General features: G+C 39.7%; 1 protein-coding gene across 1 annotated transcript; it reads left to right on the top strand.

Moving 5' to 3' along the window:
- Nucleotides 1–1,491: 1,491 nt before the first annotated feature.
- Nucleotides 1,492–2,157, top strand: LOC308353351 (interferon alpha-1/2-like; the record flags this gene model as incomplete). The annotated part of the gene is made up of 1 exon (XM_080820195.1): nucleotides 1,492–2,157. The coding sequence occupies exon 1, from the start codon at nucleotides 1,561–1,563 to the stop codon at nucleotides 2,155–2,157; it is 597 nt and encodes a 198-aa protein (XP_080676321.1). The 5' UTR covers nucleotides 1,492–1,560.
- Nucleotides 2,158–16,468: the final 14,311 nt, after the last annotated feature.

The following is a 16,468-nucleotide window of genomic DNA, read 5'->3' as shown; positions in this document are numbered from 1 at the left end:
ACAGTCTCCAAGGGGGTCTGCTTGAGATTCTGTCCCCCTCTCTCTCTGCCCCTCCTCCTGCTCTCTCTCTCTCAAATAACTAAACAAATCTTTTTAAAAGAAGGGGCACCTGGGTGGCTCAGTGGTTAAAGCCTCTGCCTTCAGCTCAGGACATGATCTCAGGGTCCTGGGATCGAACCCCACATCAGGATCTCTGCTCTGCAGGAGCCTGCTTCCCCCTCCCCCTCTGCCTGCCTCTCTGCCTACTTGTGATCTCTCTCTCTCTCTGTCAAATAAATAAAATTAAAAATCTTTTTAAAAAATCTTTTAAAAAAGGATTCACATTGATTATGTTCTTTTACTTGCCGATTTTGACTACCAACAGTGCAAAAATTAGTTGTTGGAGAGTGAACAAATCTTAGGTATTACAATGATTGCTGCTCTTTAAATCAAACCTGTTCAACAAAATCCTATTCCTTAATATTTATTTTCTCACTATTTCTTATCTTGTTGGTTTTTCTTGAGTATCTTATGTGAAGTATTGACATTGAGTTCATGAAAGTTACAGAAAATGCAAGTTTAGAGCAATAAAATTTACATCAAATAGATGGCTCACCAGAGGACTCTTCCTCCATCATTTGCTTGATTTCAAAGCTGTATTGTGAGAGGTGAGAGGTGGCCCTCCCTTACTTAGTAGCTGTCATTTTTGCCTGTTTATGTTGCTTATGTTGGAGCCTCAGTGTGAACTGGGCTTTAGAATTAAATGCAAGTAGTTCATATTTGATCATTTAATTCTACTAAAGTTATTAAACACAATAATTATATTAAGTGCTGAAAAGAAATAAATATTGAGAATATCTGGATGAATATCAAGCAGTCAGTGAAATTAAAAATTATTTTCTGATATGAAGCAAAATTAGAAGTTAAGACCGAAAAATACATGTCAGGAAAATACTGTGAATTTTCAATTGTTTTGAGTACTTCTAATAAATGTTTAAGTATATCATTGCAGTCATCATTATTATGTATTGTATTGGTATAATTTTAAATTTGAATATGATTTTAATACATTACTATTTATGTAAGCATAATAAAATTTGCTCTGAAAACTTAGCTATAAAGATAAATAAAATGTTAATAACTTTTAAATTTACTTATAGCTTAAAATTTTTGTCAATCTTAATCCTCCATTGGATAAGAGAGTCAAGTTTGGCACTCTTTTCTTTCTATGTATAAAGTACAGATACATAGAGAGGACACAAACAGATATAGAGGATAACTATGTCATTAAAATTTCATGAGGGATTCAATTAGCAAAAAATATCTAAAATGACTCTGGGGTCAAGGGAAGGGGAGACAATAATGAAATGAAATTGTTGAGAAACACTGCTCTAAACCCATTTGGTGAATGCAAAATGAAAAACAAAAACAAAAGTAGGAAGTAAGAGGAACATTCAGAAAATGGAAACTAATGCGTCCCCATTTAAGAGTGTGCACAACGGAGGATGTTCAGAGAACCTATAGCCACGGTTCCCAGGCGTGCCCACCCCAGCCAGGCCAACAGCATCTGTAGGATCCCCGATGGCCCTGCCCTGCTCCTTCTTGGTGGCCCTGGTGGTGCTCAGCTGCCACTCCCTCGGCTCTCTGGGATGCGACCTGCCTCAGGACCATGGTCTATTGAACTGGAGGGCCTTGATGCTCCTGCGACAAATGAAGAGAGTCTCCCCCTTTTCCTGCTTGAGGGAAAGAAATGACTTTGGCTTCCCCCAGGAGGTGTTTGACGGCAAGCAGCTGCAGAAGGCTCAAGCCCTCTCTGTCGTCCATGTGACGAGCCAGAAGACCTTCCACCTCTTCTGCACAGAGGCCTCACCTGCTCCTTGGAACACGACCCTCCTGGAGGAATTGTGCTCGGGACTTTCTGAGCAGCTGGGCCGCCTGGAAGCCTGTCCCCTGCAGGAGGCGGGGGTGGGAGAGACGCCCCTCGTGAATGGGGACTCCATCCTGAGGAACTACTTTCAGAGAATCTCCCTCTATCTGCAAGAGAAGCAATACAGCCCTTGTGCCTGGGAGATGGTCCGAGCAGAGATCATGAAAGCTTTCTCTTCATCAACAACCTTGCAAGAAAGGTTAAGGCCCAAGAAACAAGACCTGGTTCAACATGGTGATGACTCTCACTGACAAATAATATCATACTTCCTTGTGTTCTACCAGGTCATAGACTCTCATTTCTGCTACAATCATGACACGATGGAATCAATTTGTCAAATGTTTCCAGGAGTATTAAGTGACATCATGTAGGGCATATCAGCTCTACAAGAACTAGTTGCTTTCAGATGACTATTCTGATCTATTGGTGTATCTATTTAATAACTTATTTATTTAACTATTTATAAGATTTAAATTATCTTTGAACAACATTAGGTATAATTTCTCTTTGTGGTTAAGAGAAAAAATATATCCTTTATATTTGTTCAATTTATTATTTCCTTTCTTTATTAAATATTTTGTATAGAAAAATTATTGTATTTATTATTTTAAAAAGAAACAAGTCTGAGGGGTGCCTGGGTGGCTCAGTGGGTTAAAGCCTCTGCCTTCGGCTCAGGTCATGATACCAGGGTTCTGGGATCAAGCCCCGCATCTGGCTTTCTGCTCAGCAGGGAGCCTGCTTGCCTGCTTCCCTTCCTCTCTCTCTCTGCCTGCCTCTCTGCCTACTTGTGATCTCTGTCTGTCAAATAAATAAATAAATAATTTTTTAAAAAGAGAGAATCAAGCCTGATTATAACCTGATGAGAGAATGGATTGTACAATGCACCTACTCATTATTATGTTATTCACGCTAAAAGTTAAAGATAGACTTTCTCTAAACCAGTTTGTGTATTGCTGCCAGGATAGAGGTGGACATAATAAATCCAGTCCTGCTTTGTACCATGGATTTTTGTGGAGAAACCAACCTAAAAACAATAATCATTTTGAAGTAGTACCAATTATGTTAAGTGATATAATGAAAAGGGGATAAATGGAGTTCTCTCAGCAGAAGCTGCAGTAAGTCATTGACAGGAAACAGAAACAGAAGCAGTAGATCTCTTCTACAATTGACTGATAGATATCCAACTGTAAAAATTCTTGGAAAATGGATATTTGAGTCTGTGATTTCTAAGCAGCGCTATTAACCAAAAGCCTGGGAGCAGAAGTGGTCATATCGGAAGAGTAGAGCATGAGAAAAAAACTTAAGATTGATTCCTCGAGAGGCACCTGAGTGGCTCAGTGGGATAAGCTTCTGCCTTAAGCTCAGGTCATGATCTCAGAGTCCTGGGATGGAGCCCCACAATGGACAGGGTCCCTGCTCATTGAGGAGTCTGCTTCTCCCTCTCCCTCCAAGCACCCCACTTGTGCTCGCACTCTCTCTCTCAATAAAATAAAAAGATTAATTTTGTAAACTTTCAAATGGTAAGGGAGAAAAGAGCCACAAAGGAAACAAAGGTGGAATGGCCCTAAGGCAGTAGGATAAGAGAATATTGGTCAGAGTATTTCAAAGACAAAAAGTGCTTCAAAGAATTGCAACATTGCAAAATGTGGATTGGAAGTGTCTACCACCCTGGGATATAGGGAACATTGAAACTTCAGTGAGAGCTGGCTTGCCAGAACTCATCAACAGAAACCATATTGGAAAGTAAAGGGAGAGAGTGAATAAGAGAAGTGAAGTTAATGTATTCAGAGAAAATAGTTATGAGAGATTTATCTTCTGAAATGCAACAGGAAAACAGAATGGGAATGGGAAATTATGTGCGTTTTTTTCCTGCAGAATTCCCCCTTTTGCAATGTATGTGTCTCTGGGTCGATTCATGGATTTGAAATATTAGCAAATCATGTCCATCTGTTTAATATGTATTTCTTTTAAAGCATGGCACATTTCATTACTCACAATGCTAATTTATTATTATTTTGATTCCTACTGTGTGGAATGTCAGTAAGCTGCTCTGTGGATTGGAACCATGCAGAAACCACAGGGCAGCAGGTGGAGGCAAGGTCGCTGAAGAGAAGAGCTCCTGATGTCTTTCTCTCACCTGGGAGTCACCTTAGTATTGTCCTTCCCTTCCTGGTCAGATTGCCTTTGAGTTCCTGTTGCCTCAAAGCATCCAAATGTGATGACAGTTTTCTAGCAAAGCTGAGTGGAGAAAGAAAAAAAGAAAATGATGTATTGAAAGTGATGGAAACTAACGGTCCAGGACCTTCTTTTCCCGTTTTCTCTTCCCTAGTTTGGTACTGAATCAAGATGAAATGGAAAGGAATTGAGAAGAACAAGACAACTCCTGTCCAGAGAATTACTAAATTAAAACAAACATACACAGTTTTAAAAACTCTGAACTAGTGAAGCAAAAGTTGCTGGTTTTATCTAGCATCCTATGTGGCCTCACTGCCCCACATTTCACTGTGAGACAGAGCATGAGGAATCCAAGGGCTCAGGAAAAGAGGACTGACTCAATAATGCAGGGACAGTCATTCCTTCAGTCAGAGCCTTGCACAGCAGGGAAAGCCACACCGAGGCCCCTGTGGCCTCAGAAATCGAGAACAGAAGAAGGACTCACAGTCTAATGACTGAACTCCGTATAGAAATCAACCTTTAGCGAAATAAAACTGCAGTCACTATTTAAGGTAAAACTAAAAGGGGGGGGTGATAATTCACCCACCCCTGTGTCCCTGACACACACATGTAGTGCATAACGTTTACCTTGTGTCCTCTGTAAGACACAGAAAAATACGACACTTGGGTACCTGACAGAAAGAAGAGGAATTGGTCACAGAAACACTCTTGGGTCTTGGGCTATTGATTGTTCAGGGGACAAAAACAAACCCCCTCTAAGAGAGTTGTGCTCAAAACTGGAAGTGTGCTGAGCTCACTCCTCACAGCCAGGTAGAGAGAAGGGGAGTGGGCGAGGGAGGGAGGGAGTGAGGAGGGCAAAGGTGTAACACAGGTGGCTATGGGCACAGCATAAGATGCAATCCACCCTGCTCAGGGGGGATGAGATTCTATGCAGAAAGGACACATGGATGTGCAGGTGAAATTAGAACAGAAACACCAAGGTGCGCCTAAAAAAACAAACAAACAAACTAGGAAACCAGCCTGGGTTTCAGGGAAGAAACTGATGAATCATTAGTAGGCCAAGGCAGAAAGAGGTGGAAATGCCACTTACCTCCCTGGTCATGAGACACCCCCCTCCCCCACCTCATCCAAACAGCACCCCGCATGGCCATCCTTGGAAGTCTTCTTTTGTACACAGAATCCAAGAATATTCTTCATTAGTCATTATGCCCTAAGCAATTAATATGAACACTGGCCAATGACTAAGGTGTGGAAAGGCCCCAGGGAGTGCTTGTCAAACAGGGGGACCACATCCTTTCTGAAGAGGACAGATGCTGAGGGATGAGGCAGCAGGGCTGAGGTACGGAAATAAAAACAGAGAAAACAGAGCCCAGGAGCAGAGGCAAAACTGCATTCTCAGTAAGGAGAACAAAGCTGCCTACTTGTGACTATAACACAAACATTTTTTTTTTTCTCATTTGAAAGCTTTGGCTCCATTTACATAGAAACATCTCAAGAACTGGACAAATTAAACTTCGATGAAAAAAATAAAAAAATAATCAAAATGGGTGGTGTCTTCCAATCTCTTCTAACTAAGTAAAGCATATGTAAAGAAAAGCAAATAAAAATTAAAAGCCATAAAAAGTGCCCAGGAACATTCTGCAAATGAAAACTACCTATTCTACTTAAGAGTCATGAATAGAAAGAACTGGAGAGGAACTGAGGGCCATGGCACACCTGACTGGTCCCCCAGACAACCAGACTCAGCTATGGCAGAGATTTTTCCGATTGTCAGACTAGGAATTCAGAATGACCATCATTAATATGCTGAGGGTATTAATGTATTCATATTTTCATTCATTTATTCATTCATCTACTTTATCTACTATATACTATTTAAAACAGATTTGAACAGCAAGATGCCCTTTTAAAAATAAAAAATAGTTTTGTTCATATAATATCATATTTACCTTTATAATACATTTGAATGTAACAAAATTTGTTCATCTTATTTTTGTCAAATTGTTTTCTTTATGAAATTCTTCACCAGGAGATTTTTCAGATTTGTTAATTCTTAAAAAGAGAGATAGCCTGAATTTGTGACCCATTTTGAAGAATGAATGATAAATTCAAATCACTCATTCATTTCTCATTCATTATTTTAAAACTGCTTATCTCTATGCCAGATTATGTAGTTATTCTGGGGACACAGAGGTGAATAAAGTAATTGTAAAGCTTATTCTCTTTGAGCCTTCCATTCTGAAGAGAAAGAAACATAAAACAGGAGAATGAGACAAGATGGCGGAGGAGTAGGCCAACTAAATTTTGTCAGGTCCCAGGAATTCAGCTAGATAGTTATTGAGCCATTCTAAGCACCTACAAACTCAACAGGAGATTATAGAGATGAAAAACAGCAATTCTAGGAGCAGAAAAGCAACCACTTTCTGGAAGGTAGGATGTGGGGAGAAGTGAATCAGAAGCCACGGGAAGAGAGACCACGGCAGGGAGGAGCCAGCTCCCAGCAAGCAGTAGAGCAGTGGAGCACAAAATCAGAACTTTTAGAAGTCTGCTCCACTGAGGGACGTCGATCCAGGGGTTAAGCAAGGGATGGAGCACTCGTGGGGACAGTGTGGTCTCAGGACCTGCAGGGTCACAAAAAGATCAGGGGTGTCTGAGTGTGGCAGAGCTCCACACTCAGTACTGGAGCAGGAACACTGGCTGCAGAGACAGAGCCGAGGGGTGGGCTCTCAGCTCGGGGTTACCTTAAACCATGATCCGAGACACCATCGAGCCACTGCTCTCTGATCAGGGACTCCACAAGTGGCAGATCTGGGGAGATCTCTCCTTCCTCCTCCAGGAGGAGCAGCACAGGAGCACGCAGCAGGAATCTGCTGGGTTTGGAGACTCCAAACAGGGCTGTGAATCAGAGATAGACATGGTTGGTCACAGCAGGGAGAGCATGGAGTGTAGCCAGAGATCAGGGAGATGGGAAGGATTGACAGCTTTTCTCTGAGGGCACACTGAGGAGTGGGAACCCAAGCTCTTGGCAACTCTGGGAGGCTGCCATTTTCATTCTCCTCTTCCAAAGCTGTATGGAAAGTGTTCAGGGAACAAAAGGCACTGAGAGCAAAACGGAGCAGATTGCTTAGCCTGGCCCCTAGCAAGGTGGTACAATTCTGCCTCAGGTAAAAACACTTGAAAATTACTGCAAGAGTCCCTCCCCCAGAAGAGCAGCAAGAATATCTAGCCAAGACCAAGTTCACCAATCAATGAGAACTGCAGAACTCGAGAGCTAGAGAAATACCCCACATAGAATTCATGGCTTTTTTCCCACTATTCTTTAGTCTTTCAAAGTTAAATTTTTTTAATTTTATTTTTTTCTTATTCTATTTTTAAAATTTTTTCCTCTTTTCTATTTAACATATTTTAACTATTTTATCTTATCAGTTCCTCTTTAAAAACTTTTTATAATTTTCATCTTTACAGTCATATTCTGTCCCTTCATCGTGTTTACCCTTTTTTTTTGTATATATGTGTTTTTCTTTCTTTAAAATTTTGGGAGGCAGTTTCTTCTAACAGACCAAAATACACCCAAAATTGAGTGTGTGGCTCTGTTCTATTCACCAGTCTAATCATATTTGTTTTCCCTCTCTTCTCACCCCAGTTTTGGGTTTCTTCTAATTTGGTTAGTGTATATTTTTCTGGTGTCATTGTTGCCATTTTAGTATTTTGTCCTCTCATTCATCTGTCCTCTCTGGATAAAATGACAAGGCAGAAAAACTCACCTCAAAAAAAAGAACAAGAAGCAGAACTGACTGCTAGGAATCTAATCAATTCGGACATTAGTAAGATGTCAGAACCAGAGTTCAGAATGGTGATTATAAAGATGCTAGCTGGGCTTGAGAAAAGCATAGATGATACTAGAGAATCCCTTTCTGGAGAAATAAAAGAACGAAAATCTAACCAAGTTGAAATCAAAAAAGCTGTTAATGAGGTGCAATAAAAAATGGAGGCTCCTCCTGCTAGGATAAATGAGAAGAAGAGAGAATTAGTGATATAGAAGACCAAATGATAGAGAACAAAGAAGCTGAGAAAAAAGAGATAAACAACTACTGGATCACAAGGGGAGAATTCAAGAGATAAGTGATACCATAAAACAAAACAATATTAAAATAATTGGGATCCCAGAAAAAGAAGAAAGAGGAGGGGGCAGAAGATGTTGGAGAAGATTATAGTGGAGAACTTATCTAATCTGAGGAGGGAAACAGGCGTCAAATACCAGGAGGACAGAAAAAAATCCTCAAAATCAATAAAAATAGGTCCACACCCCATCATCTAATAGTAAAACTTACAAGTCTCAGAGACAAAGAGAAAATCCTAAAGTGTAGGGGCCTACTTAGCCAGAGCGACTCAATTTCAGTTAAACAGACATTTTGTTGTTTGTGCAGTAAAACTTAAACTGACCCTGCACAGAGGACCTTACTTAAAAGCAAGTCTGGGAAACCAGTAAAATATGGTTGACCAGTCCCTGATAACAGAGCCCAAATACAAGGACGGGTCAGGTCAGGTGGAGATAACAGAGCCCAAATACAAGGACAGGTCAGGTCAGGTGGAGATAACAGAGCCCAGAATGCAAGGATGAGTCAGGCCAGGTGGAGACAATCTCATTGGCAAGGCTCAACCACATGGCCTTTGCTCCATAAAAGCTAGTCTGTGAAGCTGGGGGTGGTCTCTCTCTCCGTAAAAGATGGCCCAGCTGGTCAGTTTGATTCTCTGTGATGGCATGAAGTAAATTGCTTGACCTTCGCTTTGTATCAGTCTTGCTGCTTTGATTATGGTGCCCATCATTTGGGGGCTTGTCCAGGATCAAACGATGAGACCTGAGCCAGGATCAGAATTTCTGGGGAAAGCCTCCAGAGGTAAAATCTCGAGACCCCATTCTGGAGATCCTGTTCTGTCTGTCTGTGTGTTTGCGGAGCCCCAGGGGTATAGCCCACTGGGGAGAAACTGGATGCAGTATTGCTCCCCAGAGCTGGAGTGGATGCAGGGATGCCCCATCCCTCCACTGGTAGATAGCTAGGGGGTTCGAGTCCCACTAGGTGGTCAGGGGACCAAGAAAATCCCCACCAGTGGCAGTATGTGTTTTTGAGTTGGGATTATATCTTGCACACCCTTAGACTTGATATCTGGTCAAGGAAGGGCCATTGGGTCTGTGGTTGTCTTTGTCTTGTCTTTTTGTTGTCTGTTGTGTTGTTTGTTGTGTTTGAAAAGGTGTTTAACAACAGGGATGCACAAGAAGATGAAAAACAGACCAAAATAATAGTTAAGGTTTTGGCATTACATGAGGTGGGAAGGAGAAGGGGGAAAGAGATCAATGGAAAGGGGAAAGGCAGGTAGAGGATGGTCAGCTCCTTTGATCATGGACCCCATCAAAAGCAGCTCAGGACAAGTGGGCTGTAACATACAACAGTAGAAATATTAGACTGGCAGCAGATCTGTCCACAGAGACCTGGCCAACCAGAAAGGACAGGCATGATATTTTCAGAGCACTAAACAAGAAAAATATGCAGCCAAGAATACTATATCTAACTAGGCTGTCATTGGAAATAGAAGGAGAAATAAAAATCTTCGAGGACAAACAAAAACTAAAAGAATTTACAAAGACCAAACCAGCTCTACAGGAAATATTGAAAGAGGGTGATCTAAGCAAAAAGAGACCCTAAAAGTAACAGACTAGAAAGAAACAGAGACAATATACAGTAACATTCACCTTAAGGCAATATAATGGCACTAAAATCATAACTTTCAATAGTTACCCTGAATGTAAATAGTTACCCTAAATGCCCCAATCAAAAGACACAGGGTATCAGAATGGATAAAAAAAACAAGACCCATTGATATACTGTCTGTAACATACTAATTTTAGACCCAAAGACACCACTAGTTTTAAAGTGAGGGGGTGGGAAACCATTTATCATGCAAATGGACATCAAAAGAAAGCTTGGGTGGCATTCCTTATCTCAGGCAAGTTAGATTTTAAGCTAAAGACTATAGTAAGAGATGAGGAAGGACATTATACCATACTTAAAGGGTCTGTCCAACAAGAAGATCTAACAATTTTAAATATCTATGCCCCTAACATGGGAGCAGCCAATTGTATAAGCCAATTAATAACAAAATAAAAAAAAACCCAACAACAATAATACAATAATCGTAGGGGATTTTAACACCCCCTCACCAAAATGGACAGATTAGCTAAGCAAAAGATCAACAAGGAAATAAGGGCTTTAAATGACATGCTGGACCAGATGGACTTCACAGATACATTCAGAACATTCCATCCCAAAACAACAGAACACACATTCTTCTCTAGTGCACGTGGAACATTCTCCAGAACAGATCATATCCCAGGTCACAGATCAGGTATCAACTAGTACCAAAAGATTGGGATCATTCCCCGCATATTTTCAGACTGCGATGTTTTGAAACTGGAACTCAATCATGAGAGGAAAGGTGGAAAGAACTCAAACACATGGAGGCTAAAGAGCATCCTACTAAAGAATGATTGAGTCAACCAGGAAATTAAAGAAGAATAAACAATATATAGAAACAAATGAAAATGCAAACATAACTGTTCAAAATCTTTGGGATGCAGCAAAGGCAGTCCTAAGAGAGAAGTATAAAGCAATACAAGCCTTTCTCTAGAAACAAGAAAGGTCTCAAATACACAACCTAACCCTACACCTAAAGGAGCTGGAGGAAGAACAGCAAATAGAACTTAAACCCAGCAAAAGAAGAGAAATAATAATCATTAAAGCAGAAATCAATGAAGTAGAAACCAAAAGAACAGTAGAACAGATCAAAAAAACTAGGAGCTGGTCCTTTAAAGAATTAATAAGATGGATATACCCCTGGCCAGACTTATCAAAAAGAAAAGAGAAAGGACCCAAATTAATAAAATCATGAATGAAAGAGGAGAGATCACAACCAACACCAAAGAAATACAAACAATTATAAGAACATTTTAGGAGCAACTATCTATATGCCAACAAATTAAACAATCTAGAAGAAATGGATGCATTCCTAGAGACATATAAACTACCACAACTGAACCAGGAAGAAATAGAAAACCTGAACAGACCCACAACCAACCAGGAAATTGAAGCAGTCATCAAAAATCTCCCAACAAGCAAGAGCCTAGGGCCAGATGGCTTCCCAGTGGAATTCTGCCAAACGTTTAAAGAAGAATTAATACCTATTCTCCTGAAACTGCTCGAAAAAATAGAAGTGGAAGGAAAACTTCCAAATTCATGAACCAGCATTACCTTGATCCCAAAACCAGATGAAGACCCCACCAAAAAGGAGAATTACAGACCAATATCCCTGATGAACATGGATACAAAAATTCTCACCAAAATACTAGCCAATAGGATCCAACAGTACATTAAAAGGATGATTCACCATGACCAAGTGGGATTTATTCCTGGGCTGCAAGGTTGGTTCAACATCCACAAATCAATCAATGTGATACACTACATTAATAAAAGGAAGAACCAGAACTATATGATACTCTCAATAGATGCTGAAAAAGCATTTGACAAGGTACAGCATCCTTTCTTGATCAAAACTCTTCACAGTGGAGGGACAGAGTGTACATACTTCATTATCATAAAAGCCATTTATGAGAAAACCACAGTGAATATCATTCTCAATGGAGAAAAACTGAGAAATTTTCTCTAAGGCCAGGAACATGGCAGGGATGTCCATTATTACCATTGCTGTTCAACATGTACTAGAAGTCCTAGCCTCAGCAATCAGACAACAAAAAAGAAATAAAATGCATCCAAATCAGCAAAGAAGTCAAACTCTCATTCTTTGCAGATGATATGATACTTTATGTGGAAAACCCAAAAGACTCCACTCCAAAACTTCTAGAACTCATACAGGAATTCAGGAAAGTGCCAGGATATAAAATTAAAGCACAGAAATCAGTTGCATTTCTATATACCAACAATAAGACAGAAGAAAGAGAAATTAAGGAGTTGATCCCATTTACAATTGCACCCAAAACCATAAGATACCCAGGAATAAATCTAACCAAAGGGGCAAAGAACCTGTATGCAGAAAACTATAAAGTATCCATGAAAGAAACTGAGGAAGACCCAAAGAAATGGAAAAATGTTCCATGCTCATGGATTAGAAGAACAAATATTGTGAAAATGTCTGTGGTACGTAGAGCAATCTATACATTTAATGCAATCCCTATCAAAATACCCCAACGTTTTCCAAAGAAATGGAACAAATAATCCTAAAATTTATATGGAACCAGAAAAGACCCTGAATAGCCAGAGGTGTGTTGGAAAACAAAACAAAACAAAACAAAACAAAAAAAATGAGGCTTGTGACATCAGACTTCCAGACTTCAAGGTCTACTACAAAGTTGTAATCACCAAGACAGTATGGTACTGGCACAAAAACAGACACATAGATCAAAGGAACAGAATATAGAGCTCTGAAATGGACCCTCAACTCTATGGTCAACTAATCTTTGACAAAGAGGAAAGAATAGCCAATGGAAAAAAGACAGTCTCTTCAACAAATGGTGTTGGAAAAATTGGGCAGCCACATGCAGAAGAATGAATCTGGACCATTTCCTTACACCACACACAAAAATGGACCCAAAATGGACAAAAGACCTCAATGTGAGACAGGAATCCAACAAAATCCTTGAGGAGAACACAGGCAGGAACCTCTTCGACCTCAGCTGCAGCAGTTTCTTCCTAGAAACATACCAAAGGCAACGGAAGCAAGGGCAAAATGAACTATTGGAACTTCATCAAGATGAAAAGCTTTTGCACAGCAAAGGAAACAGTCAACAAAACCAAAAGACAACAGACAGAATGAGAGAAGATATTTGCAAATGACATATCAGATAAAGGGCTAGTATCCAAAATCTATAAAAAACTTACCAAACTCAACACCCAAAGAACAAATAATCCAATCAAGAAGTGGGCAGAGGAGGGACGCCTGGGTGGCGCAGTTGGTTAAGCTGCTGCCTTCAGCTCAGGTCATGATCCCAGGGTCCTGGGATCGAGTCCCGCATTGGGTTCCTTGCACGGCAGGGAGCCTGCTTCTCTCGCTGCCTCTGCCTGCCTCTCTGCCTGCTTGTGTGTACTCTCTCTCTCTCTGGCAAATAAATAAAAAATCTTAAAAAAAAAAAAAAGAAGTGGGCAGAGGACAAGAATAGACATTTCTGCAAAGAAGACATCCAAATGGCCAACAGACACATGAAAAAGTGCTCAACATCACTTGCCACCAGGGAAATACAAATCAAAACCACAGTGAGATGCCACCTCACACCAGTCAGAATGGCTAAAATTAATCAGTCAAGAAACGACAGATGTTGGTGAGGATGTGAATAAAGGGGAACCCTCCTACACTGTTGGTGGGAACGCAAGCTGGTGCCGCCACTCTGGAAAACAGCATGGAAGCTCCTCAGAGAGTTGAAAATAGAGCTACTCTATGACCCAGCAATTGGACTCCTGGGTATTTACTCTAAAGATACAAATGTAGTCATCCAAAGGGGCATGTGCACCCAGTTGTTTATAGCAACAACGTCCACAATAGCCAAACTATGGAAAGAGCCTTGGTGTCCATTGACAGATAAGTAGATAAAGAATATGTAGTGTATATACACAATGGTATACTCTGAAGCCATCAAAAAAACTCAAAATCTTGCCATTTGCAATAACGTGGATGGAACTAAAGGGTATTATGCTAAGTGAAATAAGTCAATCAGAGAAAGACAATTATCATATGATCTCACTGATATGAGGAATTTGAGGGGCAGGGTGAGGGTTCATGGGGAAGGGAGGGAAAAATGAAACAAGTAAGGAGACAAACCATAAGAGACTCTTATGAGATTAAGAGACTCTTAATCTCAGGATTAGGGTTGCTGGGGGGTGGGGGGGAGGGATGGGGTGGCTGGGTCATGGACATTGGGGAGGGTATGTGCTATGGTGAGTGCTGTGAATTGTGTAAGACTGATGAATCACAGACCTGTACCCCTGAAACAAATAATACATTATATGTTAATATAAAGCCCAGCAGGGACAAAAAATTAAAATTAAAATTAAAAAAAAAGAAAAGAAACATAAAGCACTAATCATGCTTTAAGAATTTCAATTATATTTCATATTATAATGAGAGGTAAAGGACAAGAGATTCTTTTGCTTGAATGAGGGATGTCAAGAGGGGAGACAGAGCAGATGAACTCTTTAAAGCAGATGAAACCTCTAAACACAGACATCCCATCAGCAGACGTGTCCTCGGATCCAGAATCTCCAACAGAGTATATTGTGGAGATATTAATTTACAATGGCTTGTTGCATATTTGCAACCCAGGGCATGATAATAGATGTTTCACTTATGAGTAGATTGTAAAATGAAGAGATGACCTAAAACTTATGAAGATGTTCGACTTTTAAGGTTAAAAGAGAAGAGCTTCCAAAGAGCCAGTGCAGGTAGAAGGTAACAAGAGAAGAATGATCTTCAGAAAGTACTGAGTAAGCAAACGAAGACTTTAAATTTGATGGGGGGTCTTAGAGAAGAATAGGGCTAACTTGTCCCAGTGGATCTGGAAACATAGGCACCATTGATCACTTTGGTAAGATCCAATTAGGCAGAAAAATAGACCATGTCAATAGATGAAGAATAAGAGTGTGTCATCTCCTCTCTCTTTTTACTTAGATCAGCGTTGCTATGGTTCTATATATTTACTGGAAAAATGAAGCTCTTGGTTTCTTTGATTTTCTTTAGAGTTTTTCTAGTTTCTATTTCCTTGATTTCCACTATTCTCCTTATTGTTTCTTTTTATTTATTTTATTTTTAGTTGCTTCTTTTACTTCTAGCTTGTTACAGTGAAAGTGAAGAATCCTGGCTTTGGACATTCCTTCTTCTCTAGCCTGATCATCTAAAGCTGTAAGTTATACTTCAATCCTGCCTGGTTGCATCTCAGAAGTTTTTATATGATAGGGGTTTTAAATTTTTTTTCACTTATTTATTTTTAAAGTAGGCTCCACATCCAACATGGGGCTTGAACTCACGACCCTGTGATCAAGAGTCTCACTTTCTACTGACTGAGCCAGCCAGGCACCTCCAATATGTTGTGCTTTCATTTCCATTTATTTCAATGTATTTTCATACTTCTCTTGGGATTTCTTCTTTGCCCCATGAGTTATTAAATGTATGTTATTTAATTTCCAGATATTTGGAGATTTTTCATTATCTCTCTGGTATTTTTTCTATTTTTGTCTATTGCAGTTAAAGAACTTCCTCTATCATCTCGGTTCTTTTAATTCTATAGAAACTTTTTTATGACTCAGAATGTGGTCTGTACTTATGTTTGTCCTAATGAAGTCTGAAAAAATATATGTCACTTGTGATATTTGTAATATTTTCCATCTCTAAAAATTCCTATCAGTTTTTATTTGTGTCTTCCACTTTTTCCTTCATTGTGCCTTGAGGAAGAAAGTCATCTTAATTATCAAACTCAAGAAGATGTTATTCTTTGTTTCAGTTTTCTAGTTATTTCATGGACAGTTTTCTAGTTATTTCTTCTAGGAGCACATGTTCAAGCCTTCTTCACACATTGTGATTGAAAATGAGCTATTTTCCTTCTTATGTTTTATTTCATTTTTTAAAAATATTTTATTTATTTATCAGAGAGAGAGAGAGAGAGCTCAAGAAGGGCAGGCAGAGGGAGAAGCAGGCTCCCTGCTGAGCAAAAAGCCAGATGCGGGACTCAATCTCAGGACCCTGGGATCAGGACCTGAGCAGAAGGCAGATGCTTAACCAGTTGAGCCACCCAGGTGTCCCTATTTTCCTTCTTAAAGTCCAATCTTCCATCAAGTCTGTATTGCATCAGGATTTTATTTTCATCTATGATATGAGTTGACACTGATCTCTGCCTGGATTGGCAGGTAACCACTGTGGAATCATTTCTGGGTAGTTGATCCCACCATTTGAACACCAGATACATCCTTTATCCTAAACCTAACTGTCAACACAATCATTTGGGGCATGATGTGTTTTACCAAACTGGTTACCTAATTTTCCTCTTTGTTACACTGCATTTTCTGTAATTATGAAATATAGCTTATTTTTACATAGAGATTGATATGCCCAGACTTCTCTATTGCTTTCTTTCTTCCTGACTAAATCAAGATTCGATCTTTAGGTAGGTCAATGACTTCAGAAAAATAATAAACTCTTAGGCATTAATAAATAATGAGTTTGTAATGAATATAATGGACAGGGACACTTCCCTCATAAGATGAAAAAATGAAAATGAATCAGAAATTTTCTCTTTTCCAGTATCCGAAAGGCAAAATTAGGTGAAAAGCAGTA

The sequence above is a fragment of the Martes martes genome (assembly GCF_963455335.1).
Source record: "Martes martes genome assembly, chromosome: 12".
NCBI classification, from domain to species: domain Eukaryota; kingdom Metazoa; phylum Chordata; class Mammalia; order Carnivora; family Mustelidae; genus Martes; species Martes martes.
Note: the sequence above shows the minus strand (reverse complement) of the source record. Positions and strands in the feature narration are given on the sequence as shown.